At 38.0% G+C, this 27,628-nt stretch overlaps 3 protein-coding genes across 5 annotated transcripts in view; 2 read left to right on the top strand and 1 right to left on the bottom strand.

Moving 5' to 3' along the window:
- The window catches only part of WDR26 (WD repeat domain 26), a 33,819-nt gene extending 28,237 nt beyond the window's left edge, over window positions 1-5,582 (top strand). For both annotated transcript variants that reach the window (XM_082756042.1, XM_082756041.1), the window contains one exon: window positions 527-5,582. In XM_082756042.1, the coding sequence (XP_082612168.1) occupies window positions 527-552 (26 nt within the window). In that variant the 3' untranslated portion in view covers window positions 553-5,582. The remainder of the gene's footprint in view (window positions 1-526) is intronic.
- A 3,477-nt stretch (window positions 5,583-9,059) lies between these two features.
- On the bottom strand, window positions 9,060-16,334 carry CNIH4 (cornichon family member 4). Of its 2 annotated transcripts, none has more exons than XM_082756045.1 (5): window positions 16,182-16,333; window positions 14,970-15,038; window positions 13,819-13,931; window positions 9,834-9,974; window positions 9,060-9,261 (listed from the first exon to the last, which is right to left on the bottom strand). In XM_082756045.1, exons 1-5 carry the CDS (start codon window positions 16,248-16,250, stop codon window positions 9,234-9,236), a joined length of 420 nt encoding a protein of 139 aa, XP_082612171.1. In that variant the 5' UTR covers window positions 16,251-16,333; the 3' UTR covers window positions 9,060-9,233. The 2 variants fall into 2 exon arrangements, with proteins under 2 accessions (XP_082612171.1, XP_082612172.1); XM_082756046.1 differs by lacking the exon at window positions 9,060-9,261 and adding an exon at window positions 9,554-9,701 and having other exon boundaries at window positions 16,182-16,334.
- NVL (nuclear VCP like) overlaps window positions 16,231-27,628 on the top strand; it is a gene marked incomplete at its 5' end in the record, with an annotated part of 34,943 nt that continues 23,545 nt past the window's right edge. Inside the window, 13 exons of the mRNA XM_082756040.1 lie at window positions 16,231-16,494; window positions 16,961-17,034; window positions 18,148-18,200; window positions 18,286-18,385; window positions 19,283-19,343; window positions 19,882-20,148; window positions 20,982-21,108; window positions 21,396-21,472; window positions 21,771-21,905; window positions 23,523-23,624; window positions 25,628-25,745; window positions 26,195-26,339; window positions 27,089-27,359. Coding sequence (XP_082612166.1) covers window positions 16,231-16,494; window positions 16,961-17,034; window positions 18,148-18,200; window positions 18,286-18,385; window positions 19,283-19,343; window positions 19,882-20,148; window positions 20,982-21,108; window positions 21,396-21,472; window positions 21,771-21,905; window positions 23,523-23,624; window positions 25,628-25,745; window positions 26,195-26,339; window positions 27,089-27,359 — 1,794 coding nt within the window. The remainder of the gene's footprint in view (window positions 16,495-16,960; window positions 17,035-18,147; window positions 18,201-18,285; window positions 18,386-19,282; window positions 19,344-19,881; window positions 20,149-20,981; window positions 21,109-21,395; window positions 21,473-21,770; window positions 21,906-23,522; window positions 23,625-25,627; window positions 25,746-26,194; window positions 26,340-27,088; window positions 27,360-27,628) is intronic.

The raw sequence follows: 27,628 nt of genomic DNA, 5'->3' as shown, positions 1-27,628 counted from the left end.
TGTTTTTTTGTTTTTTGTTTTTTGTTTTTTTTTGCTTTTGTTTTCTCCCAATTACTTGCCTGCTTATTCTTTCTCATTTTCTCCAGAAAATGAGCTTGTAAACTTCATAAAAATAAAAATGATACAAACTGAATTTCTTGCGGTAGTGCATCTATAAAAGGTATAGGTGCAGAGAATAATGTCCAGCAACTTAGGAATCTTAAATGGATGACAGCTTTGTAATTAGCACGAGCCCCTGGAACTTAAATGTAAATGTATGTAATTTATTGATATCTTCTGCAAAAGATGATTTCTTTGTACCAACAGATAACATGATAAATTAACCTTTGAATTAATATGAATAATGATACCTAAAATTGCTAATTTTTAATGTAGGGTTTAGTTACACTATAAGTTCCGTTAAGTAATGCATGCTCAGTAAAACTTATGTAAATATACTGTATTAGAGACCTTATAATAGGAATGTTAATTACTGATAAAATCTTCAAGGTGTGATTTTTTTTCTCTTTTTTTTGTTTTTGTTCAGAGGAATGCAGTAGCATGGATAGTTGATGGCGAATTTGGAGCAGACGACTTCAGTTTAACTTAATTAGTCGTATTTTAAATGGCTTGGGATTTGGTGCAAACAAACATGATTGATAGCTGGACAGACATGCTCGTCATGAAAAAGAACCATTTCTGAAGCCCGATTGGGGCCAAACATTTACCACCTTGCTTCATAGTAACCAGTCGAGATGAAGCACGTCGTTAGAACGTTGTTGGACACCGTGTTGAAATTACCCCCCCATCGGTTGTGAAGAACTGTGCTACATTCAGGCTAACCATTGAACTCTATATATTTTTCCCTCCTGCCTTTTTGTTTGGCAGGCTACTGTTCTTGTTGCTCTTCTGTGTAATGAAGTTTAAATGCTTGTTTGGAACACTTTATTTAACAGTTTAGAAGGCTTGATAGAAAGAGTGCTTTAGTCTGAAGAGTATACATTGGATAGGAAAGTATTTCCTTCTCTTGTTTCTCAAATCTCTCCGCCTTACTTAGCTTGAGATCTTTGCAGCTTGGTTCATGGATTCTAGCCTTGCCCGTTGCGCATATAAATTGAGATAAACCAATGAACTATGTCAAAAGCACTCTGAATATCACATTTGACAAAAAGTTTTGTACTTTTCACATAGCTCGTTGCCCTGCAAAGGGGTTAACAGCACAATTTTTTAAAAATAAATTATTTATAGGATTAAAACGACTTCATTTGTATACGTTTGGAACTAAAACGATGCAAGAAGTGTTGTAAAATGTGGTATCACTGATGCTCTTCCAGAGTGTCTTGAGACCCGATCAAAAGCAGTGGCTGGAAGGAACTTTATGTAGTCAGTAAAGGTTGTTTTAGAAAGAGAAACTCACTGTCCATATTAACAGATAAAATCGTATTATTTAGCAAAAAAAAGAAGTGTTCAGAGTACACCACCAGATTAAGAGTTTAAACAAGACAAGGTCTTCTTTTTAATTACATAAATACATGCAACAATACGGATTAAAGGTAGGCTACACCTCAACAAAAGAATGTGAAGAAAGTATTCAAAACAAAGTAAACATTTTGTAAAAGTAATTAACATTCAAATCATAAGTAACACTTGTGTTATGAAGGAAAACTTTATTTGATAAACAAAGATGTATAGATTTTCTTTCTGAAAATATACTTTTAAGTTTGCAAATTTAAATGTCTCTCCTAGACCTTGTTGCAAGCTGGTGCTGTGAACATCTTAACGCATTTAGGAACAGTTCCACTAATATGTCATGTTTAGAAAAGAGAAAGACATCACGTGTGGTTTTTGTCCTCAATAAACAGATGGCCTGACATCTCAATGCTTCTGCACTACACACAAATTCACTTTGGGATGGCGCTGGAGTCCATTTCCTACCATGGGTGGAAAGGTAGTGTTGGTAGTGCTGTGAAGTAAAGAGGGAGCAGGAAAGGGCGTGTCACCAAGAATGATGTGAATGGAAGTGTGGGCTTCATCCTTTAATGAGATGGTAATCTAGTGACCTCATTAGTCATGTGTGGAAGAAGGGTGGGGGAAGGTTTGCCAGAGTTCCTGGGAAGAGCAGTGTAGCTGCTTTGATTGGGAATGTGGTGTTTAACATAAACAGTCCCTTTTTCTTTCCCAAAGAAACAAAACTTAATGGGTTGGATTTTTTTTTTTAAGATTCCAGCAATCAGGTGGCGGTGTTTTCCTTGCCCTGTGTGCCATCTGAAACATGATTGAAGATTCCAATCTTCTCATTGAAGCCAGCCCTGAATCTGATGTACTCATTTCTGGTTTAGTACCTCCAAAATGAAATAGGAACTTAACGTTCTTATCTTCAACCTAGTTCATTTTTTCTTAAGGGGAATTGCGCTGATAGCAATTAAGGGAGTTATAGCATACTGGGAGTATGTATGTAAACTGAAGACTACAAATCAGTTCCTCCTTCCATTAGCTAGTTTTAGAAGGAGCTGTTTGTTTCTGTTGCTAGTTCGGACAGCATAAGATTGGTCAGTCTTGTCTGTGGCATCGGTGTTGCAGAGAAGCAGACAACTTTCCTAAGGTTAATTTTTAGTAAAATAAACCTCCGGGTTTTAAATAAATATTGAGTACCTAAATTGCAAGCAGTATTTTCTATCTTCGAAACATGGTGTAATTCTTAAGCGATGCTAGTATGTGAATCTTTGGAAGTTATCCCTGTATTGTCTTACTCTGGACCTCATGTTTTTAAAAAAAGCGTTATTTAGGGAGAGCGGGGGGGAGGAGAATAATCCTGGTTTTGGTGTCTCTTAACAAAGATATTGCGTACAACTCGCACTATTTGCTTACCTCATACTCACGGGACTTAGTAGGAAATATAGGCAAGTGTTGAAGTCTCAAGGTGATCAAGTCTCAAGCTTAGATTTGAAGTCTCACATCCACTTCAACAGGCATTTTTAATATGGCTGGCCGTACCTGGCCAAGACTCCTTACCTGGTACAAGCTATGTGGGGGTATGTATGACCTGATGCCTATTTTCTACTGCAATGCATTGTAATTAAAAATTTAAACTTACTACTACCAAAACCTGACCTCCATTCTGGGTTTTCTCTTCTGGACTTGGTATGTACCTCTAACAAAAAAAAAAAAAAAACAAAACACATCAGGGATTTAGAAGCAAGTTAAGGAGAAACATACGTTCTTGGTGTCTCTGCTTTAATTTAGTTTTGTGGTGAAACTATGCAATATAAGGGAAAGCTCCTTTATCATATAGATAGCATTCTTTCCAGTGTCTAAATAACACCATATTGCATAGATCTCTGCTTATCACAGATGATGTGTGGAGACTAGAGAGAGTAAACTTTATTTGACCACAGTACCTGGTCCCACAGTGATTACGCTATAGGTCTAGTGGTAGTGAGAACCATTCTAAGTGTCGATTAAAGAGGAACCAAGATTATTTCTGACATGTCACGTATTCACACTATGTGAATTGAAAAGTACCAATACTTTTTGTGCACAGACTATAAAATGAGATGGGGGGTGGGGGATGGGGTAATAAGCTTGCTCACTTGCAATGTGTTGATTTCCATGTGCTTAAAAATGTTCATAGGCTGGAGTCTAAGGCTGGAACAACTGCACACCTGCAATAAATTACTGTATTTCTGGTGAACAAACCTATGTTTTTAGAGAGGAAAATACTGTAAGTGTGTACTACTCTTTTGTAACTTTGGTAAGCTGTTAGCTTAAAATACAGTAGCCGCAGGTTATTGTTAAAGGCAGATCTCTTTTTTTTTCTTTTTAATAAATAAAAATGCTAAAGCATTTTATTATCTGAATGCTCTTTAGCTGTTCAGGTAAGTAATTTTCAAGGCACAATGGAGCACAAAAGGGAAAATAAGCAGTCATGCTAAATTTGTCCTTTGGGTATGGGGGGAGGTAGTAGGGGGCAATTACATCTTTGTTTAAATTCCCTGTTTTTTCTCAAGTTCTCCAACTTTAAAGTTGACTTCTTTTTTATGGTTAGAGCAAAGATGCAAGCTAGAAATCTATCCAGATCTTGCCAGTTACTTCTCAAGTTGGCTTCGAACAGGTAATGTTTAATAAAATTCAGTATGCTCTTGGAGGTTGGGTCTAGTTGTATCTCCTTACACTGCTAAGCAATGCTCCCACCCAAAATCAGTTAGCAAGGCTTCCTTAGTACAAAACAAGGACTCCTATAATTAGCTATAGTTTGAAGGGGAGATGTTGTTAGACCCATTTGGGGAGGCAGAGAAAGAAGAATGAACATGAAAAGCTGGATTTACTGACAAACTACTGTAACTCAAGGGGGAGGAGGAAAAATGCACTTTCAATAGTTTGTCCATATTGTTAGCTACAAAATACACCTGTATTTGCTAAATGGTTTTCACTGTTGTTGGCTTTTTTTTTCTTTTTTTGAAACAATTAAGAGGAACATTCATCCCATAAATGGCTAATCCTCCTTTTTACTTCACCCTGTCTTTTCCACATTGGCTTGAGACCATTTTCAGCTGCCATACTTAATTTTGAAAACTGCTACTTTTAACGATATTTAGGAAACAAAAAGATTAACTCTGACACTTTTCTAAACAGGGTGGACTTGATTGAAGTGTGCAGTGTTGAACTACTGCTGCAGTAGCTGCCTCTAGTTGTTGAAATAAACTGTAGACAAGTTTTCTGTTTATCCAGATTATCTGGATTCAATAAAAAGTTTGTGAGAGTGTTCCATCTGGTATGAATGTGTGTGTGCATGTGTTACATAAACAGGCATAGAACCAAACGTTCTAGGTACTTGTCATGTTTTATTGCATACTTTAAGTCGTGTGTATGTGAAGTGTCCTTTGACCTGAAGGTTTTGGTTAATATCAGTATATTTTTATAAATTTGAAATTCATTGTGCCCCATCTTTTTCTTAAACATTTTTCATGGTTAGGGTATATGTGGTAGATATGAATCTTAACATTTTTAGGCACAGATGGAAAAAGCTATTGGCTCCTTGAAAAAAATATGGGACAAAATGGATCCTCAAAGCATGTATGTACTTACAAACCAAGCTGTAGAGATCAAGAAAAGAACTTTATTGTTGATCTCAAGATTTCTAAGTTGTCAAGATTTATATGGAGTTGTGGTGGAACTAGTTTAACACTTAGAGCTTTTGGTATGTAATGACTATTTGCTATGGACTGATATTAAATGTTTCAAAGGATTGCGTTCTTAAAACTTTCTGGATTTTTGTTACTCTCCTTGGATTATATTAAGTAGTTAAAATTTCTTTGCTATATTACATTAAAAACATAAGAACTTTGGGTCTCGTATTTATTTTCACTTGTTTTACTAATTATTTACAGAACACCGTTTTAACTTTTTTATTTTATAAATGTGTAGTATTTTAAACATATCTTTACAACTTGTTCAATTGGAACTACATTAACTTCTGATTTGTTTTTATTAGGATTTTTAAAAAAATACACTTTTTCCATGTTGGTGCACAGCACTTAACAGAAATGTTTGTATTCCCTTTCTTTCAATTCAATAAACAGAATAAATAACTGGAATGAATAGTTCTTAGTTTCCTAAACTTCACTTACGTGAATATCACTGGGATGTTCATTTCTTGATCACTAATTATAGAATTCTTCCTTGGTTGTAGCATTTCATTTCCTTGAGATGAAAAATCATTTGTGGCAGTTCAGCTGAAGATGAGCTCCCTCTTGCTGTGTGCAGGCTTTCCAATTTTTGATGCCTGGCTCTAATCTACCCAACACTTCTGTTTTGACTGCACATTTATGCCATTTAGCACACTACTTGCCTGTGTCCTATTCTGTGCTTATCTGCATTGTTGAACATCTGCTCCTTTGAGGCTCAGTGAGAGCCTTGATTCTTTAATCCTGGAGCTTGCTTAGGTATCTTACACAGGTTGCTAACTGTAACTCAGATATACCTACAAAATTCTCTCCCATAATTAACAAGGTGCTTTTAAAGTACTTCCATTTCTTGCTCAGATGTTTCTTGCCAACTGCTAGTAACTAGAAATCAAGGACATCTTTTATCTGTGGTTGACCTAAGCAGCTCTTGTAGCTCTTGAAGCTGATTCTCAGCTGTTGCTTTTCTTGTTCCAACTAACCTGGTCTCTCCTCCTCGTGCAGCAGAACGGAATCTCGTCTTTGTCCTGTGTTTTCCATATACTGGTGGTGTAGGCATTTTTATTAGCTAATGTTCTGCTAAATGAAAGCTGTGCCTATATTTGTCTTCAAGTAGGTTTTCTAAACTCAAACCTTTTGGTGAAATGCATTCAGTTCTTTTCAGCTTCTGTATTTGATTAGAAAAAGGTCTTTATGGCCTCCAGTAGCACCTTTCCATCAACTTTTATTCCCTCCAAGTTATGCCATATCCATTTCCATGTACCTGTTCTTGCTGCTTCCCTCAGGTACTAGTATTTGTAGAAGAGTTGACCCAATTCAGCCAAAAATTATCCATATAGCAGATGAAGGAAATTTGTTTTTTTGGCTTGAGAAAGGTGAGAAGGTAAGTACATTCACTAATAAAACTAGCTAAATAATCAACAGTCCATAACCGTATTGATTGATTAGCACGTTTTCCCCTATCTTAATTAATCCTCCACTCCCAACTGCAGTACTACAACAGCTACCCAGTCACTGTAAGCAGTTGAAGTACTGACACTGTAGCAAGCTAACTAGGCTCTAGACTGTGAGCGTGGAAAAGAGCTTAACAACCTTGCTCAAAAGTTAGGATCTCTGTAGTTCAAGGGTTTTTTATCACATTTTTCCTGTTGACTCTGAGCTCTGTGAAGGTCATTGTTAAGGCAGAAAATGACTTATACAACAAGGCAGGCTCAAAAATTAGTAGTGTAATGACTCAGCAGAATTGTGGTCTCCAGAATCTGCTTCTGAGGTTTTTACAACAATTAGAAAAAGTTGTTGGAGATGAATGAACAGAGAGTTTATTCAAAAACAGGATGGAAACTTGTATTCATCTAAAAGTACAGTTTGCTTAATACTGGACAGCGTACACAGCTGTAGTTCTTGTTCTATTGTGGTTAGTAATTCATTCTTAAGGAGGGAAGCGGGGAAGAATCCACAATAACATCCCTTAGGTCAGACATCTGAACTAAGATGCATGCTACCCCTTTCCCCCCCCCTCCAGATATTGTTCTTTTCCTTTACCTTTCCATGTCCCCCTCCTATTTCTGAAGAAATGTTTCATGAAGTAGAGGGGAATAGGAGCTTTTCAGAGTGAGTGTGAGATCTTTTACTGGTTCCACAGGGGAATGTGTCTGCCCTAGCTAATGTCATTATTGTAATTGTCTTCAATGATTTCTAACTACTGTATCTTAGAAATATTTTAACTACTAACAAAGTTCTTATCTCAAAATCCATCTTTAGAATAAGATTTAAAAAACCTGCTAGTTTAAGTGAGGGGATTACAGGTTACTTGTCATGGTTCTCAGCATGGAACTTACATGTCATTAATGAAGTTTATGTATCTACTGCTGGCGCTACAGCAAGGACTTACCTCAAGCAGCTTACTAACTTTGCTCTTATAGTAGATAAAGTATAGGTATGTGGTGGACTTTTTTTTCCCTCACAGGAATATACAAGAGGCTATAAGTCAATTAAGTTAAATTGTCTTCACCTACAAATAAGGTACTTGCCTACCACGTGAGCTGCTACAGAAGTCGGTGACTTTTCTCTTCTGAAATTTTGTTCTCTCCTTTTTACAGATCTATATCCTGTCTGGCATAAAGCTTTACAAAGCAATGTTTGCTGTAATTTTTGTTTTGCAGTGCTGTCAGGTAGTCACTTGCATGTAGCTGTGGTAGCTATTTTCTAGTGAGCATGCTTTTCAGTAGTTTTTGGTCTTTACAGCAGCTGAACTTAGACTCCATCTGTCAAAAATTTAAGGCTAAGCTTATCCTAAAACAAATACTGAGTGCAAGATACCTACAGCAATCAAGCTTCAGTGCTGTCTTTTTACCACCTGCTCACAAAAACAAGCTGTTGCACACAGATACCACATTAAGACCAATATAATATGCTAACTATAGCTGTACATTAAATTACGACAAGTTCTTAAAATCTGAGTTTTTTCCTTCTTAGGACTTTAAAATTTGGATTTTTTTTAGTATTTCACTTGGTACATTTGTTTAAAAAAATTTGTTTTTATGCGTATATATAAAAAAGTTGGATAGTGAGGGTACAAACTCAGGTTTGTATACTTGGCGGTGATGTAAGAGCTGCTCAAGAAGAACTGAAATTTCTTGGTGCCTTTGAAGCAGAATCACATCAGAAATGTGGGGATAGCTGGGTTATGGTTTAACAGACCACCTCTCTTAAGTAGATTCCTAAGTAGACATTCTTGATTCACCCCACTGGATATGATTAAAGCAGGTTGATTCTTTTGTTCCATTACTTTTGTTCCATTACTGACTCCAACCCTGATGCACTGTTTACTCTACAGGGAGGTCTATGAAGTATTTTGATGACAAAACAGGAGTTGAAGGGAAAAAAAAAAACAAGTATTACTTGCTTCACAAGTGTTACATTTATCTGCAGCAACACGTTTTTCCACTCTTACAAGTGTCACAGTGACCTTAATTCTGCCATACACTAGACTTCATACAGGTTGGGGTGGGAGGGAGAGGGAATGGAAAATGAGAAAAAGCACAACTTTTATTCCATTGCTTTTTAGCTGAGCACAAAACAACATAAAGATGCAAGCTGTGCTAGTGTTCTGCTTTTGAAATTGATGTACCAAGGACAGCTTCAAACCAGGCTAATTGGACAGCTTGACTGCCAGAGGCATATCCTGACACTTTTGGTAAGAAATAAGCATTATAACTGCTCTTAAATTTGTTCTAGAATTAGTACTATTGTCAGCCTAAGCAGTTGAAATGAGTTTCCCTCTCATCTTGTCATTCCCATAAGATTTGTAAAATGAAATCCTTGTTTACAGAACCAAAGCAGCAGCTACAGCCATTTGGGTTTTAAGAAGGAACAAAAACAACTGCTACACAAATCCAATGTCTTTTGAAAATATTTTATGTTAAAAATACAGAAAAATATTTCTTGTTCAAAAAGGAAAAATATACTGCATGACGACACTGGTCTAGGTATGTTCAGAAGGTGTCTGTGGCTCCACAACCAGTCACTGGAGTGATGACCCCATTTGGCAGCTAATGGTTCTTTGTCAACTTCTCAATCATTTATCAAAGCCAGAATCATACTGTGACAAAACAGAAAACATGAGACCCAGTGTATTACTGAAGCATAGGCAAGTAGGAACAGCTATCACTTTCAGTAGCAAATTGCACTTGATTCTGAAATAGAAAGTCAAGGCAACTGTGCCACTTGCATTATTTATGAAGACGAGGACTGCAGAAGTAATATTGCAGTAGAAGAACAATAGTTCTACCTTGTAGAAAGTACCCAATCACAGAACTCATCAGGTTGTAACTTAACCTGAGCACTTTATTTTCTAAAACAGAATCTGTGAAATAAACTTAGCCCTCAAGATTACCCCGTCTAAACAGGCTGCTTACTCTAGGTGCTAAAATCATGTAGTTTTGTATTTACTTATAGTAGTTTTGAGATTAAGTAGTAGTCTGAGTTTTCAAACAATGTTTGATCAGAAAGCATAAAAGCATATAATAAGCATACAGTTGACTGTCAAAATATATTACTGAAGGTTAGCAGAAGAAGATCAGAATTATGAATACCAGCACAAGCAGAATAGGGGAAGTAAAAATAGCTGGCAGACACTTCCTTTGTTCCTTGGGAGCAATTTTTGAGACTAACCTGTACAGGTACATGAAGAAACAGAGCAGATGAAAGCCTAGTTTAATCATGGCTTCCTTCATGTGCGATTTCAGTTGTCCTCGGTTATGGATCTCTGTGGGATCAAATACCCCCATGTTTCCGCTTGGCACCATAATGAACCTGAAAGTTTAAGAAAGAAAAAAAACACACAAGTATAATCATTAAAACATTAAGGAGTGTCAGGAGGAGGGGAGAAGAATTTGCACAGAAGTGACATTCATCTAAAGCTTGTTTCCTAGTTAAATATAATGGAGCTTTTTTTAAGATTTCTATTTCAATCTCAGGATATTGTACATATCTCTGCCACTACACAATGAAAATCCAGAGGTCAAGCAGTATTGAAAATGTTAGCCCAGCTTCCCAGGTATAAGTGGGAGAATTTCCAGTTAAAAGCCAATTCCAGATCATTTTAATTGCTGTTTGTGACTACTCCGTGTTAGGAAGAAAACCTCTACCCACACTGGAAAGATGTATTAACTGAAAGAGACTGGAAAAAAACTTAAGAATCAGTGTTTTCATTACAAAAAAATTATAGAGAAAATCACAAACTCCAGTGGTCAAAAGCAGATAAGACTTAGGATCTGTGTATTAATTCCATTTTTAGCAAAACTATCCTGTGTTATCACAGCAAATACACAGCTTTCCTATGGCTGACAGGTTGAAAAACTGGGCAGGACTGGAGAATTTGAGTACTTCTTGTCTAAATCCACGTAAGAACAGCAGCTGAGTGAAACAAAGTGAAATGTAAGCAAAAAGAAGAGTAAAATCAGTACAGTAAATGCCTGTGTCTTGTGAAAATTCAAGCAACAGTACAGTCATTCACCATACACATTTCTCAAGAGAAAAAAATGCAAGCACTTGAAGTTGTCACTGCAGCCGAGCCCAGTCTAGAACAAGTACTATTAGTAGTATCTCACTTAAATCTCATACAGGTTCTACCTTCCTGGAAAAATGCTCTTTTCTACACAGCAATTTAACTCCTAAACTCCTAGTCGTAGACCTTGAGCAAGAGCAAGGTCTCTGAACAGAACAGGTTTTCTTTATATACTTGAAGAATGTTACCAAGCAAAAGAAAAAGCAGCCCCTCCCTATCTTGCACCATTCACTGCAGTAACAGGAGCAATAGGAGGGGAAGAGAGGTTCTATAGCAGCAGAAATAAGTGTTATTTTTCTTATTTTCACAGGAACGTTAAAAAGTACTGACACATATTTAATTAGTAACAATTATGTCCCATTAAGAATAGCTCGTGAAATTATTAATTTCGAAGTCTCTTCTAAATTTGAAGCTTTAAGTGATTGATCTATTGTTATAATTCTGACACTAATTTCCATTTTCATGGAAATGTAGTACATTTTATTGAAATAAAAGGAAGTATACAAGTTTCCTGTATCATTTGACCCTAGAAATAAGATATATAGTGCACCGTTTCCTTACATCTCTAGGATACGAGTACCATAAAGATAGTATTTATTCAATTTGTGTTTTAAAAGCAGTGACACTTAAATGACACAAATTATTTAAAGTTTCCAGAACTTGGGAGTTATTTTTTCCAAGAGGCCCCCAGTCTAGTTTAGCTTATGTTACACATCCAGGGAACTGTAGTCATGGACACAATGATGCTAGATGCTGACAAACACAAGTTAGCAGGATGCCAGCCACTAGATCAGGCTGACCAGGGCATCATCCAACCTGACCCTGAACACCTCCAGGGATGGGGCATCCACAGCTTCTCTGGGCAACCTGCTCCAGTTCCTCAGCACCCTCTGAGTGAAGAATTTCCTCGTAACAGCTCCACACCCTTCTTGGGGTTGGGAGTTAGACCTGGATGCAGCACTCCATGTGGGGCCTCACAAGGGCAGAGCAGAGGAGGACAATCCCCTCCCTCACCTGCTACCCACTCCTCTGTTGATGCAGCCCAGGATACAGTTAGCTTTCTAGGGTGCAAGCTTGCACTTCTGGCTCATGACAAGTTTTTTGTCCACCAAAACCCCCAAGTCCTTCTCTGCAGGGCTGCTCTCAATGAGTTCTTCACCCATGTCTGGGATTGCCATGACCCAGGTGCCGCATCTTGCGCTTAGACCTGTTGCAGAAATTCACTCCAGAAATTATTTCTTGAAATACTGTGACACGTGAAGACAATTCAAACACACCCACCTGATGCTGGAAGCTTGCAGCTCTCAGTAACAGGTTTACACAATCTGTTCCCACTTGATTGTAATTTAGTCATTGACACTTTATTCAAACTACTTTTCAATCCACCATTTTTCTGACTACCATACCCTTTGTCCATTAAATGATTGGGTCAAATATAAGTTCTATCCCACACCATCAATCAGATTCCCTTTATAATACTAAACATATAGTTTTATAGTTTAGTTGCTTTTGCCCACTTCTAGCTCCTTCACCATGAATGGGGTACTCTAGGCTACCAGTATGGGTGCAAGTCCCTGATCCTCAGAAATGAGGCAGGATTAACAGTAGTCTTAACATTCTGACTTCTTATGGCAGCATAGGCAAAGTATTACACTGTCATATTCATTTATTACATGCATTGCACATCTACATTTGAGGCAACATCAGGATTTTAGGGTATTCCAAATGACAAATACAAAATGAGAGCTGTCATTTCGAAACAACATTCAAAGCCTACTGCCTAAAGCATGGAAACAGAAATCAATAGCTTTTAAAATTCCTTCTGACCATGTTGAGAAGAGAAAGCAAGTGGCTACTTTAAATATTAACAGAATGGTAAATTATGTTGCTTTAACATATTAGAAGGAAGCAAGGGGGAAACTAGGATAAGAAATCCTCAAGATTTCAAAGAAAATACATTCTCTCTCTCCCCCTTCCTCCCTTCAGTGTCTGTGTAGAAACAGTCTAACCAAAAAAGAAACACCAAATACTAATACTACACTCACCAAAGGGACCATCACTCATTTTGTGCAACTGTTGCACAAACACACATTTGTACCTACAAGTGGCCAAAACTATCCCCACCTGTGCATGGAGGCAATATACAGCCATTAACTGTAAAAGTTACACTGCCTCATGTTTCTCCAACTGAGAAACATTTGAAGGCTTTACTAGAAGTTTTGTGGAAAACAAAAGACGTTAAGTACATAATTATATTTTGCTGAAGAACAATCAGAATATCAGTAAAGGAATCTTCTCTTTTATGAGCTGTAAAACCTCTTGTATTTAAAAAATGACTCATCCCTGCAAATAGTGTTAACGAGGTACAGAGAAAAAAGAATTGTAGCTAACTTTTTATGCCTTAAGTGACACCAAACATTTCACAATTATACAAAATAAAATGCACAAGTTTGAACCAACAGTCCCAGTGTTACCTCATGCAAACCTCTAGTGGGAAGCAAACCATTTCAAAGCGGTAGACAGCCCAGGGTGAAAAGACCAGTAACAATGATGGCTATCATAACATGAAAAGTCTGGAAACCTTTCCAAAAATAAACAGGCAAGACAGTGGACCCAAAAGGGGTCCAAACACACAAGCGGGAGAAACAGGACTGCAGACAAAGGAGGGTGTTTGGGATAACACCACAGTCTGATGGCTTTACAACCATCACTCAGGCTGATGTAAATGGTTTTGTGCTGGTAACACTACCAGGCACATAGGCAAAGAATGAAACATTAGTGACTGTGTCTGCAGTGCTACCTGGTAATCCCAACCAACATGCCATTATTTCCTACAAACTCAGGAATGACTCACAGATCAAGATTCCTAGGCATTAGAGAGAACGCAAGGAAAGGCCCAAAGCTTTATGTCATTTACTCCGCTGGGTTTCTTCTACTTTTAATTGCAAGGAGAGGAGAGTTTTGTTAACCAGAAGACTGTTAGGAACTGAAGAACACAACTGAAACTTCTCATTATGACATATTATCTTCATATTACACTTAAAGCTAAACCAGCAACAGGCAAGCACACACACAACGCTTCACACTTACCTATATATATTCCATGTTGCTATTGGCAAATTAAGGAGAAAGATGAACCAGTGCAATGAAATAAGCATTAATACAGTTACAACAGCATGGCCAATCACCTCTGGGATGACCCACTGTAAAAAGGGAAGAAAAAAAGAAGGTTATAAGGATAAATTTCTAAAAAAAAAAAAAAAAAAAAAAAAAAAAAAAATTGATATGGTGTTATCATCTGATTCTAATCACATCAAACTGACAAAATTCACAGATGCATGTGATTTCATCACAATGCAGGGAAATGAATACCTTCAGACAGATTGCACATGAGTAAGCCAGAAATTATGCCCTAAGGTATTAAAACAGAGGTACTGTGTTTAACACAGCAATTTCCAGAAAGAAACACAACATTGTTTAAACAGTTATACTACACATGCACTTCAGAGCGAGTTAAGAAAGAATACAGTGCACATTTGAAGTCACTGCAGAGAACATTTGGTGTAGGAATGAAAGAAACACATAAGAAGCACATAAGTCCGCATAGACACAGAACGTATAAGCACCTCCAGACTTGGTACAGATAAGAAAGTTGATCGATATTAAAATTGACATTGGTAAACCGGGTCAGCCCAAGAGGACATTTTTGGCTTGAGAGCATCCTGCAGTGTTCTCTCTTACATTAAGAAAGACTTTTAAATCAAAGTGAACACCCATGTGGGCGGGTCACACGGATTTCAGAAGAACAGCTTCAAGCAGATTTGATTAAAATGGAACTTTTCCTTATCACAGCAAAACACTCTGCTGTTCAAGACATTAAGAATTATATACAAGGATCAGGGAAGGTAGCTAGAAAGATTTGAGTTCAGCCAGGAGTAGACATCGCTACTTAATGGCACACATACAAAAAAGAAAACTTGAGAGCTCTGGGAAGAGTCCCACAAATTCAGAGAAGCAGCCCATCTCAGCACCTAAGATTAGCAGAACAGCCTTTTGTGGCTAGTTTTATGGAAGACAGGAGCCCAAAAATGACAAGTGGACTGCAGAGAAACATAAATGCTTTGAATAAGTATTGCCAATCCATGCTCTTCAGATATACATTAAACTCCCATTATTTGTGATGCTGAGATGATGGATTGTTTTTTTTTTAACCCCATTAAATGCAAAGAATAATCATTTACTTTATTGAGTTTTGAGCAGCAAGATCTCGCGTTAATGTAGTCACATTCCAAATCTGATAGCGTAATTATCTGACGTTCAGGATAAGGAAAAAATTGTATAGGAAGTCAAAATATTCTAAGCTTTATTTTCATCCAGTATGTTGGGGTGAGCACTCTTCTGTCTTGTTCTACAAATCTGCCAAAGGCATATTTCAGTTAGCCACCACTCAGTCCTACTTTAGGTGGACGGACAGGCCATATTTTATTATCAGGCTAAATGATTTTATGGTACTTTTTCCAGCAGCAATTGTTGCACAAGTGCTAAAGTTCAATTTAACACTAAAAGCAGACCAGGAAGGCAAACTCAGTATTTTTGGTATCACAATCATTATTACCATGCTTGGAGCAAAACCTTAAAAGCAGGGAAAGGTTGATGCACCTTTTAAACTCTCACAATAAAGCTGGCTATTGCAGCTTCTAGAACTAAATCTCGTTATTTTACATTTAGAGTAGCATAGGGTAATTTCCCAGTTTGCTCTGAAAGAAGAGGTTCATGTTGTTATCACATGAACTTCCAGCACCTGGAATACAAAGGTTTCAGAGAGCCCTATCAAAAAAGGCTTAACACACAACATGTGCACATCATCAGGTTATAGCCTGTAACGCTTGTGTTCCTTTTCTTCGAGGAAAGCATGCATTTTTCCTTCTGTTCTTAAGAGGTGGGTGAAGGCTTTCAATTTTAATAAGTGAAATATCTGTCTAAGGTGAGATTCTTTCAGGTGCTTTTGGGCTTCTTTCTGTTAGGACAACCAGGTAAATTCGGAAACACCAGGATCTGAGCATGAGGGCAGCTTCCCCTTCAATCCGGAACACATAAATGGAGGCATCAGCCCTGTCCTGTTCTAACAACACCCTCCAGCGAAGTCTGCAGGCACTTTTGTAGCAATAACGCAGAAACCCTGCCTCAGGAACTCCGCACGCCCTTCCCACCCTCTCCCACCTCACCCAGCGAGCTGCCCTCCGTGACCAGAGCGCACCGCACCAATTTTTAGGCCCGGGGGGGCCCCAAACCCGCTTCCTCCCCCCCCTCAGCGCCGGGCACCCAGCCCCGCTCCCACCCGGGCCCCCACACACCGGGCCGCGGCCTCTCGGCCGAAATGAGGACCCCAGCACCCCCACAGCACCACCGCTGCCGAGCCGGGCCCGTCCCGCTCCCCCCGCCGGTAAGGATACGAAGTAGACAGCGAGGAAGATGAGCGCGCAGCAGTCGATGAGGGCGAAGATGAAGACCACCGACTCCATGGCGGCGCGGCCGCCGCCCGCCCCTCAGCCTCCCCGCCCCGCTCCGCTCCGCTCCGCCCTGCCCTGCCCTGCTGTGGCGGAGTCAGCGCGCAGCACGCCGGGACCCGCAGGCCCTGCGGCCGCCTTCCCGCACCGGGCAGAGCGGGACCGGGACCGGGACCGGGGCCGGGGCCGGCTGGCGGCGATGCGGGTCCGGGTGCGGCCGCGGGCGGCGGACCCGCGTCTGAAGCAGCGCGTGAAGCAGGTGCGGGGCGGCGGGGCGCGGGGGGAGGCGCGGGGCCTGCGCGGCAAGATGGCTGCGCGGGGCGGCGTGAGGCAGCCCAGCGCGGCTCCAGGCGGAGCGCCCCGCTCTGCGTTTTATAGAGCAGAAGGAGAGCTCTGGTGCGCTCAGGAGGGCTGCCAGCTCTGGTAGCTTCTCTGTTCCCCAGGGCAGTGTGCCAGGGGGTCTCGTCCACCAGGTCTTCAAACAGCTGGGAGTTCGCTCTTCAGAAGTTTAGGGTCTTGCACCTTGAGTTCACAAACTCAGCCAGGATATTGAGTCTGAAACAGGCATATTTGAGCTTTATTGCTGAATATTATATTATTATTATATTACATTGTATTATATTACGCTTTATATTATGAATTTGAAACAGGCATATTAGACCTAGCTATTCCAATGAGGTTATTGACAAAGATTTTATCTTGCTTCCTAACATTTTTCATTTTAGTACCTTGCAAGCAGTAGATGTGGCCAGTATGTTGACATTGGGATTCTAGCGTCGGATTTGCAGAAAACGTACAGGTGAGCAAAGATTTGTATCATTACATTCCACGTTCAGAATATGGAATATATTATTTTGTTATTTTGTACTTGCATATTGTCAAAATTTTAATTTTGTTACCTTCTCTACTGGTTGTTGAGGTTAACTGAAGCAATCAGATCATTTCCACTCCAGTGTTTTCCTCTGCTGATGTATCTAGTAATTTATTGTTTATGATCGCATCAGTACTGCGAGATCTAGTTGCTAATCATTGTTGCTGTTAAACAGCTACAGACACGTTACAGCGTTTTGGTCCTTATACAGGTGATGAGTTTAAAACATGAGAGAAAATAACACTTGGATGCAGGCAGATGGGGTGGGTAACAGGAGTCAGTAAGACACTAAATCTTCCTCGGTTGCTTAGGAGGACAGTCTACCTCACATAATTATTTAAAGGCTTTCTTTGTGGGTAGAAAGGCAGATTATTGATGAATGTGAGAGTAAAGGAATGGAGAGAAGTATATTCATTAATGTTTTTACAATCTATTTTTTGTGCATTGTTAGAGAAAAGGATCCCAAACTCTTGCTGTGGACTTTTGTGGGTTTTGGGGTTAGGTTTTATTTTTCCTCTGTCACCTGTTGCAGAAAAGCAAACGAAATGTTTGCTCCGTAACTGAAAATGAAAGGTTGATGATGTTTGTTTGCAGGTAAGGGTGCTCATTGAATCAGATTTTCTCACATGGGTTTGTTATTCCTTATTGCAGTTGTTCCGTACTGGACTGTGCTTTCTAGACCATACTCTTATGTCCATATGTTCTTGTTTAAATTAAAATAAGAAAATGAGTGTTGTTGTTGTGTAATAGAATCCATTTGTACATTGCTGCTTTTCCATCGCTGCAGAGAGGACCTGAATAACATTTACTAAACATCCTTTTAGAGATGAGTAAATTTTAGTGTTTTTTCATCCCAGCTATCGCAGAGTTGTAGGGTTCAGAAAAAACAATCACGTTTTCAAGTTGGTTCTTAATAAGAACTTACGTAAAAGCTTGAGTATCAACTTACAATGTATTTTTTTTCACTGAGAATAACAGTGTGTTGGGAGAAAAGCACTTGGTGTAACCTGCTACTTTGTGGTTTGTTTTTTTTTTTTTCAGTGCCGATTATGGACGAAGAAAAAGAAATGCTTTTAGAATACAAGTTGAAAAAGGTAGTTCTGTTAGTACTGTGTCCAAGATGCCAAATTCTTTGATTATACTTTGGCTATTCTGTTAATGCTTGAACTTTTTCTTCAGTGTTTGGAATAATCAGTAATGAAAAAGAACATGAAGATTTAACAGTTCTAGAAGCTGAACATGTGGCAAAAAAAGCAAGACATGGAGAAGATAAAAATGAGTAAGAATTTCTATCATTAGCTGACTTCAGTAATGTCATTAATATTTAACATTACTTTAAATCTTTCTGTCTTCATATTATTAAGTTTCAGTAGTTTCAAGTTTACTGGCATATCCTTGATTTTCCGTACACTTGTCTTCCTCAGGAGTTGCCTGTAGTTAATTGAAACATTATTTTTTCTCAATTAAGACAAGCAGATATTAAAGAGTAGATTGTAATTTCTCTGCTGTGGTGAATGCACAGCTCTGAGTGGATGGATATTCTTTTGGTTTACATTATGGTTTTCCATATAAGGCCACAGTCCTGGAAATGGTTCAGTTCCTTTGTTTTGTTCTTAATCTTTCTTGGGTGTGATGCATATTACCTAAATGTGATTAATAAGACTACAGGACAGGCTATTCAGAGAAAGTCACCACTAGGTATGATGTCGGAATTAAGATTTCTTAACTCCTAAAGCTATGTGCAGTCTCATGGACCATTCTGGTTTCTAACCTGTGATAGATACCAATAATCTCATGGGAAATTAATACATTGTAATCAGAAGGATTTAGTATAGTTCAGCAGTGATTTGCTACTATGTCCCCTGTTGTGCTGTGTTGGTGATTCAGCTCATCATGAAACTACACAGTCAGGTTGGTCCAACATCACTTTTTTGTAGGACTGTCTTTTAGCCAGGTAGTCAAGTTGATCCAACTCATTGCAGCCTTGGAAAGAAGTTTAAAACTCTTCATAACAATACATTTAGAGCATGCCAGTTGGGAGTTTGTTTCTGGTTTTATGCCACATTGCATAGTTGTGAGGAACCATGTTGTGGAAATTGCATTTGTTCTGTTTTGTGTGTGTTTCGCTTGCAGTTTTGTGATACATTAATAGTTTTTGTCTCCCCTCCATGTAAAGGACAGCAGGAAGTGCCACAGATATCTCTGATGATGATGATGATGATTATCCAGAAGATCTAGTAAGCTGTGTTTTATTATGATTGCTCGTATTTGTGTATCACGTGATTATGTGTTGTAAAATTGCAGTGCACTTGAAAAGTTTAAAAGTGGAGATGCAGACGAGTTGCAGACAGAGTTGGCCATTCCAACTGAGAATCTGTAGTATAGCTGAAAGGTGGATATTACTGGCATAAAAGGAAGAACCTGTGGTGGGGAATCACTCTTGACAAAAGAATGCTGGGTACCCAAAAAACTTGGCTAGCAGTTGAATGAAGCGATTGAAGGAACTGACACGTCTGACTATAGCTAAAATGATAACTGTCAGTTAACAGGGGTTATTTTAGGGTAAATCATAAAGGCCTGTTGAACCAGCAGATATAGTTTTGTCTGCAGTTATTTGATATGCAGAAGAGTGGGATGGAAGATAAGTGATTACTTTTTCCAGTGAGGTTGTATTTTCATAACTGACCTGTATGAAATATTTTTCACTGGTATCTGTATATAAATAACCCAAGTTATAACTTGTATATTTTCTCTTAAAAATGCATGAATTTGCAGTCTACAAATCACATGAACAATTCCCTGCTGACGTTATACAAGAAAGGAAATCCTGATTCTGTTCCAGCCACTCCAAAAACTGAACCAGTGGAAACCTCTTCTCCTGTGCAAACAGCACCTCAAAGAAGCACCCTTTCATCAGGATCCTGTGCTGTAACTAGGATCTCTGAAGGTGGCTGGTTCATTGATAAAACTCCAGGTGGAAAAGACTTTTTCATTGACCTTTCTGAGGATGGAGAAGGAGATGAGAAGAAATTGACTTCTGAGGTATTGTGTTTTTCAAACACAACGTGTTTTAGGTAGCAAGTATGAGTTTAATTTCCTATGGAATTTAACGTGCTTTTGAAGGCTGATATTATGACCAAAAAGGCTCTCTGTTCTTTCTGGATGTTTAAAATATACCGTTTTTATTACAGATATGCATGCTATATTAAATACAGCAAAAATGTTAAATAGGAAGAAATAGGAATATTAATGTTAAATAGGAAGATCTGGCCTAAGCCCAGTAGAGTACTAACTTTTAGCTTGATTTCTGAAGATGACAAGGCTTAGCCAATGGTTCTGCCCTATCAGAAGTGATTTTTGAGCCTTCTGGTGAATTTCAAGCATGTTTGTCTTAAAGTTAAAAAGTCTTTCTTGTACATTTTTGGGGGGAAAATGTAGTGCTCAGCAGCAGGGCAGCCCCTACTAGTAGTGCCCCTACTGAGAGAAGGGTAAGTGGAACTTAGCTGTTATTTATTGTTTGCTAGTGACCAGCCTAACTAGTCAACAAACACGTAGCTTGTTGTAGCCATAGCATGTAGTCTCCATAAGTGGTTAAGTCTCAGTGAACCTGGGGAAAGCCGAAATTTTTTTGGATGGATTGGGGGTTAGAGAAATTGAAAGGCTTGGAAATCGCATTAGTTTATAAACTATTTAAAAATAAGTGCTATCTAAAAAAAAAGGGGGGGGGCTGGAATCCAGAAGGCAAAATCTAAATAAATCTGCATAAAATACATATTAAGCATTGTAGATGTCTTGGTGTTTTGTTCTGTTAAGTATTTGCAAGAATTCACTGACTCTGAAGGTTTTGTCTGTACAATTCTGTTTTCATACACTAGAAGTCAACAGAATTTTCTGTCTTGGAGAGTGAAAAAAAGAGTACAAAGGGTAAGAGAGCAAAAAGAAAAAAAGAAGAAGTTCCAGATGTGGATGGAGAAATTAATTCCATCTTACTTAAAGGGAAAGGTAAGAAGTTATCTTTGGCATGCCTCTCTAAAGAGAGAGGTGGTGTGTGACCATGAAATCAATTACTAGTGTACTACTACTATTCAGAGGTGTAAAGAAGTGTTTGTTTAAGAAATTTAATCTTTTTATTGCTCTAAAAAATAATTCCATTCCTGTTTCTGCTACCAAAAATAATACTGCTGTGTGTATTTAGCTAATTGTTTAGGTTGAATTCTTTCTTGTTTGGTATTGGCAACTACCATTATGCTATGTCTAAATTTACATAACTTATTTTTCCTCCTCAACAGTTACAAGTAAGAGACCAGAGCTTTACCACCCTTCAGTGAAGTTTGAGGATGTAGGAGGCAATGATGAAACTTTGAAGGTTAGTTAGCATGTAGATTGTGGGACAAAATGCACTCGGAATAAAATGCCATGTGAAAAATGACTAACAGAAAATGTAGCAGAATTCACTTGTAGCACTGAGAATAGTTACTTATACCAACAGCAACAAAGGTTGTTACTTTGTTTGTTTGTTTTCCCTTTGATTAATCTTTCTGAAAGCAGTCACTGAAATTGTATTAATAAAGAGAACCTCTTTTTGTTTTGGCTTGCGTTTACTATTAACAACTTATAATACTGTTTTTTGTCATTTAAATGGAGGTCTGTGTTGTCCTTAACAGGAAATATGCAAGATGCTGATCCATGTTCATCATCCTGAAGTCTATAACCACTTAGGTGTGGTTCCACCTCGGGGTTTTCTTCTGCATGGACCACCAGGATGTGGAAAGACACTGCTTGCACAGGCTATTGCTGGGGTGAGTTAGCTCCAGATTTAGTTTCTTAATTGTATTTAGACAGAAAAGAAATAATCCTCCTTCATTTTTTTCCTCTTTATCTCTTTTTTTCTGCTTCCTATTTTAGACTAAACTGTATTCATTTTTACTTCCTTTTGTTTAAATTCTATCAAATCTGTACATGATAGAACCTCATATGAAGAAGGGATTTAGTGACGGGGTTTTATGTTTGACTTCACTGTGTTGAGGCATTCCCAGGACTGCAGTATAGGCATGGGTAGTGAAAAAGCTGTAAGTGGAATATGCTTCTGGTTAAAATTACCATAACATTTTAAGTCTGGTCTCTACCATCTTTTATGAGTTACTACATTAATTCTATTGTGTGACATTAATTCTACTGGGTGACATCCCTGTTTACTGTTTACTAAAATAGTAAGTTCTGAACTCCAGAACTGGTTGTTGTCAAGCTGATGATTCAAGAGCATGTAACGTTATTGGTGTAGAACTTGGTGAGCAGTGAAGCTGCAGTACGGCTCTGTGCCTGTCATGGATATAAATCTTGGGGCTATTTGGGGCTATTCGGTGTTAACCAAGGCTGTATCTTTTTCATGGTGTATTTAATGCTCTTTTTTTTTCTTAAATTTCCTAGATTGTAACCTTAGATTTAGGTACTTACATATAAAACTACAAACAATTGTAGTGCAGCTTTAACCTTTGAAAGCACTGGTGTTTATTACTTCAATGTTGGTTAGACCCTTCTATCATTATATTTCAAATGCTTTGATTGGAAAGGTTTGCTTATTTTCCTTTTTAATATCTTACTGTGAAATCTTGCCAATTGAATGAATCTGTGTTATAGAATACTTCAGTGAGCATTTGTGTCCTGGTAGGTATCTGGGGGATGGAACACGACAAGTAAAAAAAATTTCAAGGATGAGATAAATGTAATGAATACTTCTTAAATCATTTTGTTAGGAAAGATACTGCTATATTAATTTCCATAATTGTGTATAGTGTTGCTTAGGGCAAAATATCTCCTCAAGGCCCCATGTAGGGCCTCTGGCAGCTGTGGTAAGTCTGGATTTTTCTTATATGTAGCTCAAAGAGCTCGAAATAGGCACTAATGTGAGCATTAGTCTATCAATGTTACAGGTTTATTCATTTATTTTTAGTAGGAGAAAACCTTGAATGTGACACTTGCAAGTATTTTATCGTATTATCCTGTTCATACACTTCTAGAGTAAGACTAAGGGAATGAAACCCGGTGGGAACTCATCCATACTGATAAGCAATGTTTTATCATAGATAGAAATAGACAATTTTCTCAAAGGAGACGAAGCATGAACTGAAATATCTGTGTTGTGAAGTACTGGATTAAGGACTAAAGTGCAAAACTATCTCTAACTGAATCAAGGAAACCTGGCCTTTGTATTCATTTCTGTTCATTTGGCAAAATGTCTTAGACCTGTTGTTAAAAGGAGGATGCTACTCGTCTTTTTTTAAGATAACTTTCAGATTTACTCTTGATTACAAAATCTTCAGGTATAAGAGATATTATATTGGAAAATATTTGTCCTGTAGGACAGCCAGCATTCCTAACCTCTGGATATATCATTCAACATTCCCTGTCTCTTTCAGGAACTTGAGCTCCCGATGTTGAAAGTGGCAGCAACAGAAATGGTGTCTGGAGTGTCAGGAGAATCTGAGCAGAAACTGAGAGAATTGTTCGAGCAGGCTGTGGTGAGACACCCATGAGAAATAATACTGAATTCTTTGTCCTTTTCTTTGTAAAGATTCAACCTTTGTCGCTGTGGTTTGAATTTGAGTGAATTATTAGTGACTGAATCTTTATATTGCTGCACACAAGTCATAGTGTCTCCCTTGCTGTGACCAGAATTCCATTGTACTAAATGTCATGCCATCACAGAACACAAAGATTGCTGTTCTTGACAAAAGATAGTTCATCATATCAAAGTAATGGGAGCAACATAAATTATTAACCTACTTGGAGCTGCTTGGAATTATTTATAAAAATTAAAAAAGATGTAAGGGCAGTTTACTGTGCATTTTTGTTGCAAGCTGTTTTTTTTTTACTTTTTTATTTTTGTCTGGTTTTGCATTTGAGTTAAGACTTTGGGCCTTTAGGCATAAAGAAATAAATTGGAACAGATATCAAAGAGTAAGAATAAAGTCCTGTTCCGGTGTCAAAACCTATTTGAAGCCTTGCTCTGTCTTAATATCAGCATTAGAAGCACAGGAGAACTAAGCTGCTGCTTGGCAGACATTCAGATTGATTGATTGTGATTAGCTAGTCTTGTAATAAGATATTGATGCAACTTTCAGACCTGTTAAGAAGCAAAGAAAAGCAGACAGGTTGAGGTCATTTTAACTGAAATGAATGCAGATTTTCTTTTTGTTAACTGGGTTAATTTTTTGTTTCATGAGCGTGGTTTTCTGTTTCTGATCTCTGAGAATATTCTGGTTTTCCCACTTTACTTCTTCATTCTATCTTCCCCCACAGCTGTATGTTGATGTTTAAAGTACGTATAAAAGAATGCTAAACTGGGCAAAATAATTAATTTTGAAGCTGTTAGATTATTATGTTTTGGGTTTCTATTACAACTTAATTTTTTAGAAAGCCTTGATAAGATGTTGTGTTGAAGAAAAATAGTAAGTGATAGTTTAGATTTAAATGCCTTTTGTATGTATGGTGGTTGCTATAAAAGTTATTTTTGAATAAATATGTTGTATGAAATACATTTTAAAAAATGAAAACCGTTGTCTTTGTTATAGTCCCTTGCGTTTAAGTGGCCTTTCCACTTGGCTTTTGTACTAAATTTTTGTGCAGAAGAAAAAAAGACAGTTCAACAGTACTTTATACACGTACTGTGGAATCTTCATGGTTTAGTTCTATTTTTTTCCCGCTATCAGGTGAAGGAAAAACTGAACGACAGCTAGATGGCGCAGTTGGTACCTGATAAAGCGGCTGGGATTTAAAATGCTATATTTTTGTCTTGGAGTTTAGACTTTTTTTTTGGTGATGATTGTAGTGTCTTCCTTAAGTATTCCTCTGCATCACAAGTATTTTATTGATGGTGTTAATAATCTTATGTCAGTTAAACACTCTTCTGTTAGTTACACTAATTATTATTTTATATTAGCATTGGCTTTTTATTAACGTGAAGTGCTTGGAATGTTAGAACACTCCCTAGCATTGCTCACTGTGATTTTTACTCTTTGAACATGATTCATCTCTGCAGTAATCTTGAAGTTGACAGACTTCAAGTTTTCGTGACCACCTGCAGCTCTTTGTTTCATCATGAGTGTCATTAATGCTAGCTCTTGAAGTTCCACAGATCTAATATTTAAAAAAAAAAATACACAGAAGAGACCTTTTTTGTCTGATTTTATTTTTTGGACTTAAGCAAGTAAGCAGTAACAATAGAATAATAATCATAGAAAACATGAAGCAACATAGCAATATATTTAATTTTTAATCAGTATATAGGGACATTTTGAATCCCTTTGCCTTAGTTATTTCACAGCCTCAGTTCATCAGTTTCATAATCTGACAGCTCTTCAGACAGTAAATGGCAACAAAATTATTCTGGGAGAGGTTGATTGTTCAGTGCATGCAGAAGTCTCAGAGTAACAGCTCTAAAACAAAATCTGAAAAATGATTTCTCTCTCGTAATACAGTATGTTAGCATAATTTGGTAATTATTAATATTTCTTGTTCCTAGTCCAGTGCACCATGTGTCCTTTTTCTTGATGAGATTGATGCGATCACTCCAAAAAGAGAAGTTGCATCGAAGGACATGGAGCGGAGAATTGTTGCCCAGCTCCTAACTTGTATGGACGGTCAGTTTCAGGAACTTGTGTACTAAGCTAAACTTTCTAGTTATCAGTCTCATTATGTTCTTTCATTCCATAATGACTCTTAATTACTTCTGTGGAGATAGTGCTAATCGTTTTTCATCTTTTGGCACAGTTTACCTCTATGGGGTAGGAGGGGAAAGCTTCTAATAAATTTGAGCGAATATTAGTACATTTTCACAGCCTCTCTGTTGTGTAAATAAACTTTAACAGAAGATATGTCAAATATTATTTGAAATGCATATTTCTGCTTGAAACATATCTATTCTAGGTAGTAGAAATAAGGATGAGCATCAGTTTGGTGTGCCTGTTGGTTATTTTGGCTGTGCTGTTCTGAGTATTACTGTGTGCTACCAGAAACACAGTAGCATAGATATTAGAATAAAGTTGAGAAAGTGATTATGGGCATTAACTTTCTTCCTTCCTTCCTTTAGACTTGAATAGTTTGGCTGCCACTGCCCAGGTCCTTGTTATTGGAGCAACTAACAGACCTGACTCTTTGGACCCTGCACTGAGGCGAGCTGGAAGATTTGATCGAGAAATTTGTTTAGGGATACCGGATGAAGCAGCAAGAGAAAAGTATGTGTTATAAAGTTTAACCTTCTTTATTATTTAAAAAAAAAAAAAAAAGTGTATTAACAACTTAAGGAAAAGTACTTTATTGTGTTTAATCCTTTATTTGCCTGCACACACATACATATCAACACACATTGAAAATTGTAGAAGAAATTAAGTGTACATCTACTCTTTGTCTTAGTAGCTGTGCCTACATATGAGGTGATTGTCCTCATCAGTTATCAGACCAGTGTTTGCTCTGGTCCTCTTTTTCCTATTAACGTAATTTTAAAAGCCTTTTTTATTGTCCCCCACACTGCTGGCCATCTTCAATTCTAGCTGAGTCTTGGCCACACAAATTCTCTCCCTACAAAGGCAAGCAGCATCCCTGTAGTCCTGCCGTGTCACCCAACCTTGCTTCCTTGCTTTCACCTATCACCACTTTGCCCACAAGACCCTCCCTGTTCACAAGCAACAGGTTTAGGAAGGCACCTCTCCTAGTTTGCTCTTTTAATACCTGTACCAAGAAGTTATCATCAGGGTGCCTCAGTAATCACCTGGGCCTGTTTGTCACAGCTAGGTGATATCCCCAGTTGACATCTGGCAGGTTGAAGTCCCCCATAAGGACAAGGGCAGCTGATCTAGAAGTCTTCTCTCAGTTCATGTGAGCTGGAAGAGACCTTAAATAAATGCTGTTTGTTTTTGTATGAAAGTAAGAAAAGACCACAGTTGCATCTTTGTTTCACTATTCTTTTTTTTTTTCCCTTCATCAGAATTCTTCAGACATTGTGTCGAAAACTTAAGCTCCCAGAGTCCTTTGACTTTCTTCATTTAGCCCGCTTGACTCCAGGTTATGTCGGTGCTGACCTGATGGCACTTTGTCGTGAGGCAGCTATATGCACGGTGAACAGGGTCCTGATAAAATCTGGGAAGTGGCAAAAAAGCTACGTACAGGCAGGAGGAAACACAGCTGAAGAAAGCGTGGGAATAGGAACAGAAATCCAGGTGGAAGAGGATGCCAAACAGCTACACCTTCCTTCTAAGGTATTTGTTCTTTGAAGTGTTTACCTCTAACGTCTTAAAAGTGAACTATTTTAGAATTGTGAAAGCCTTTGCTCATAAATCTTTAAACATCTTTGGCCAGTGAGATGTTAAATATATCTATAGATCTATCAGCTCTGAAGCCAGAAGCTTCATCCGTAATGACCCAAATAATGGTTATGAACAACAGACTCCCCAAAACTAGGCCTTCTAAAAATGATGTTAGTGTTTTACACAAGGTGTGTGGTTTTGTAAATTTTTTTTTTTTACCA

This window comes from Aythya marila (genome assembly GCF_965140915.1).
Source record: "Aythya marila genome assembly, chromosome: 3".
NCBI lineage: Eukaryota > Metazoa > Chordata > Aves > Anseriformes > Anatidae > Aythya > Aythya marila.
This window is presented reverse-complemented; position numbering and strand designations above follow the sequence as displayed.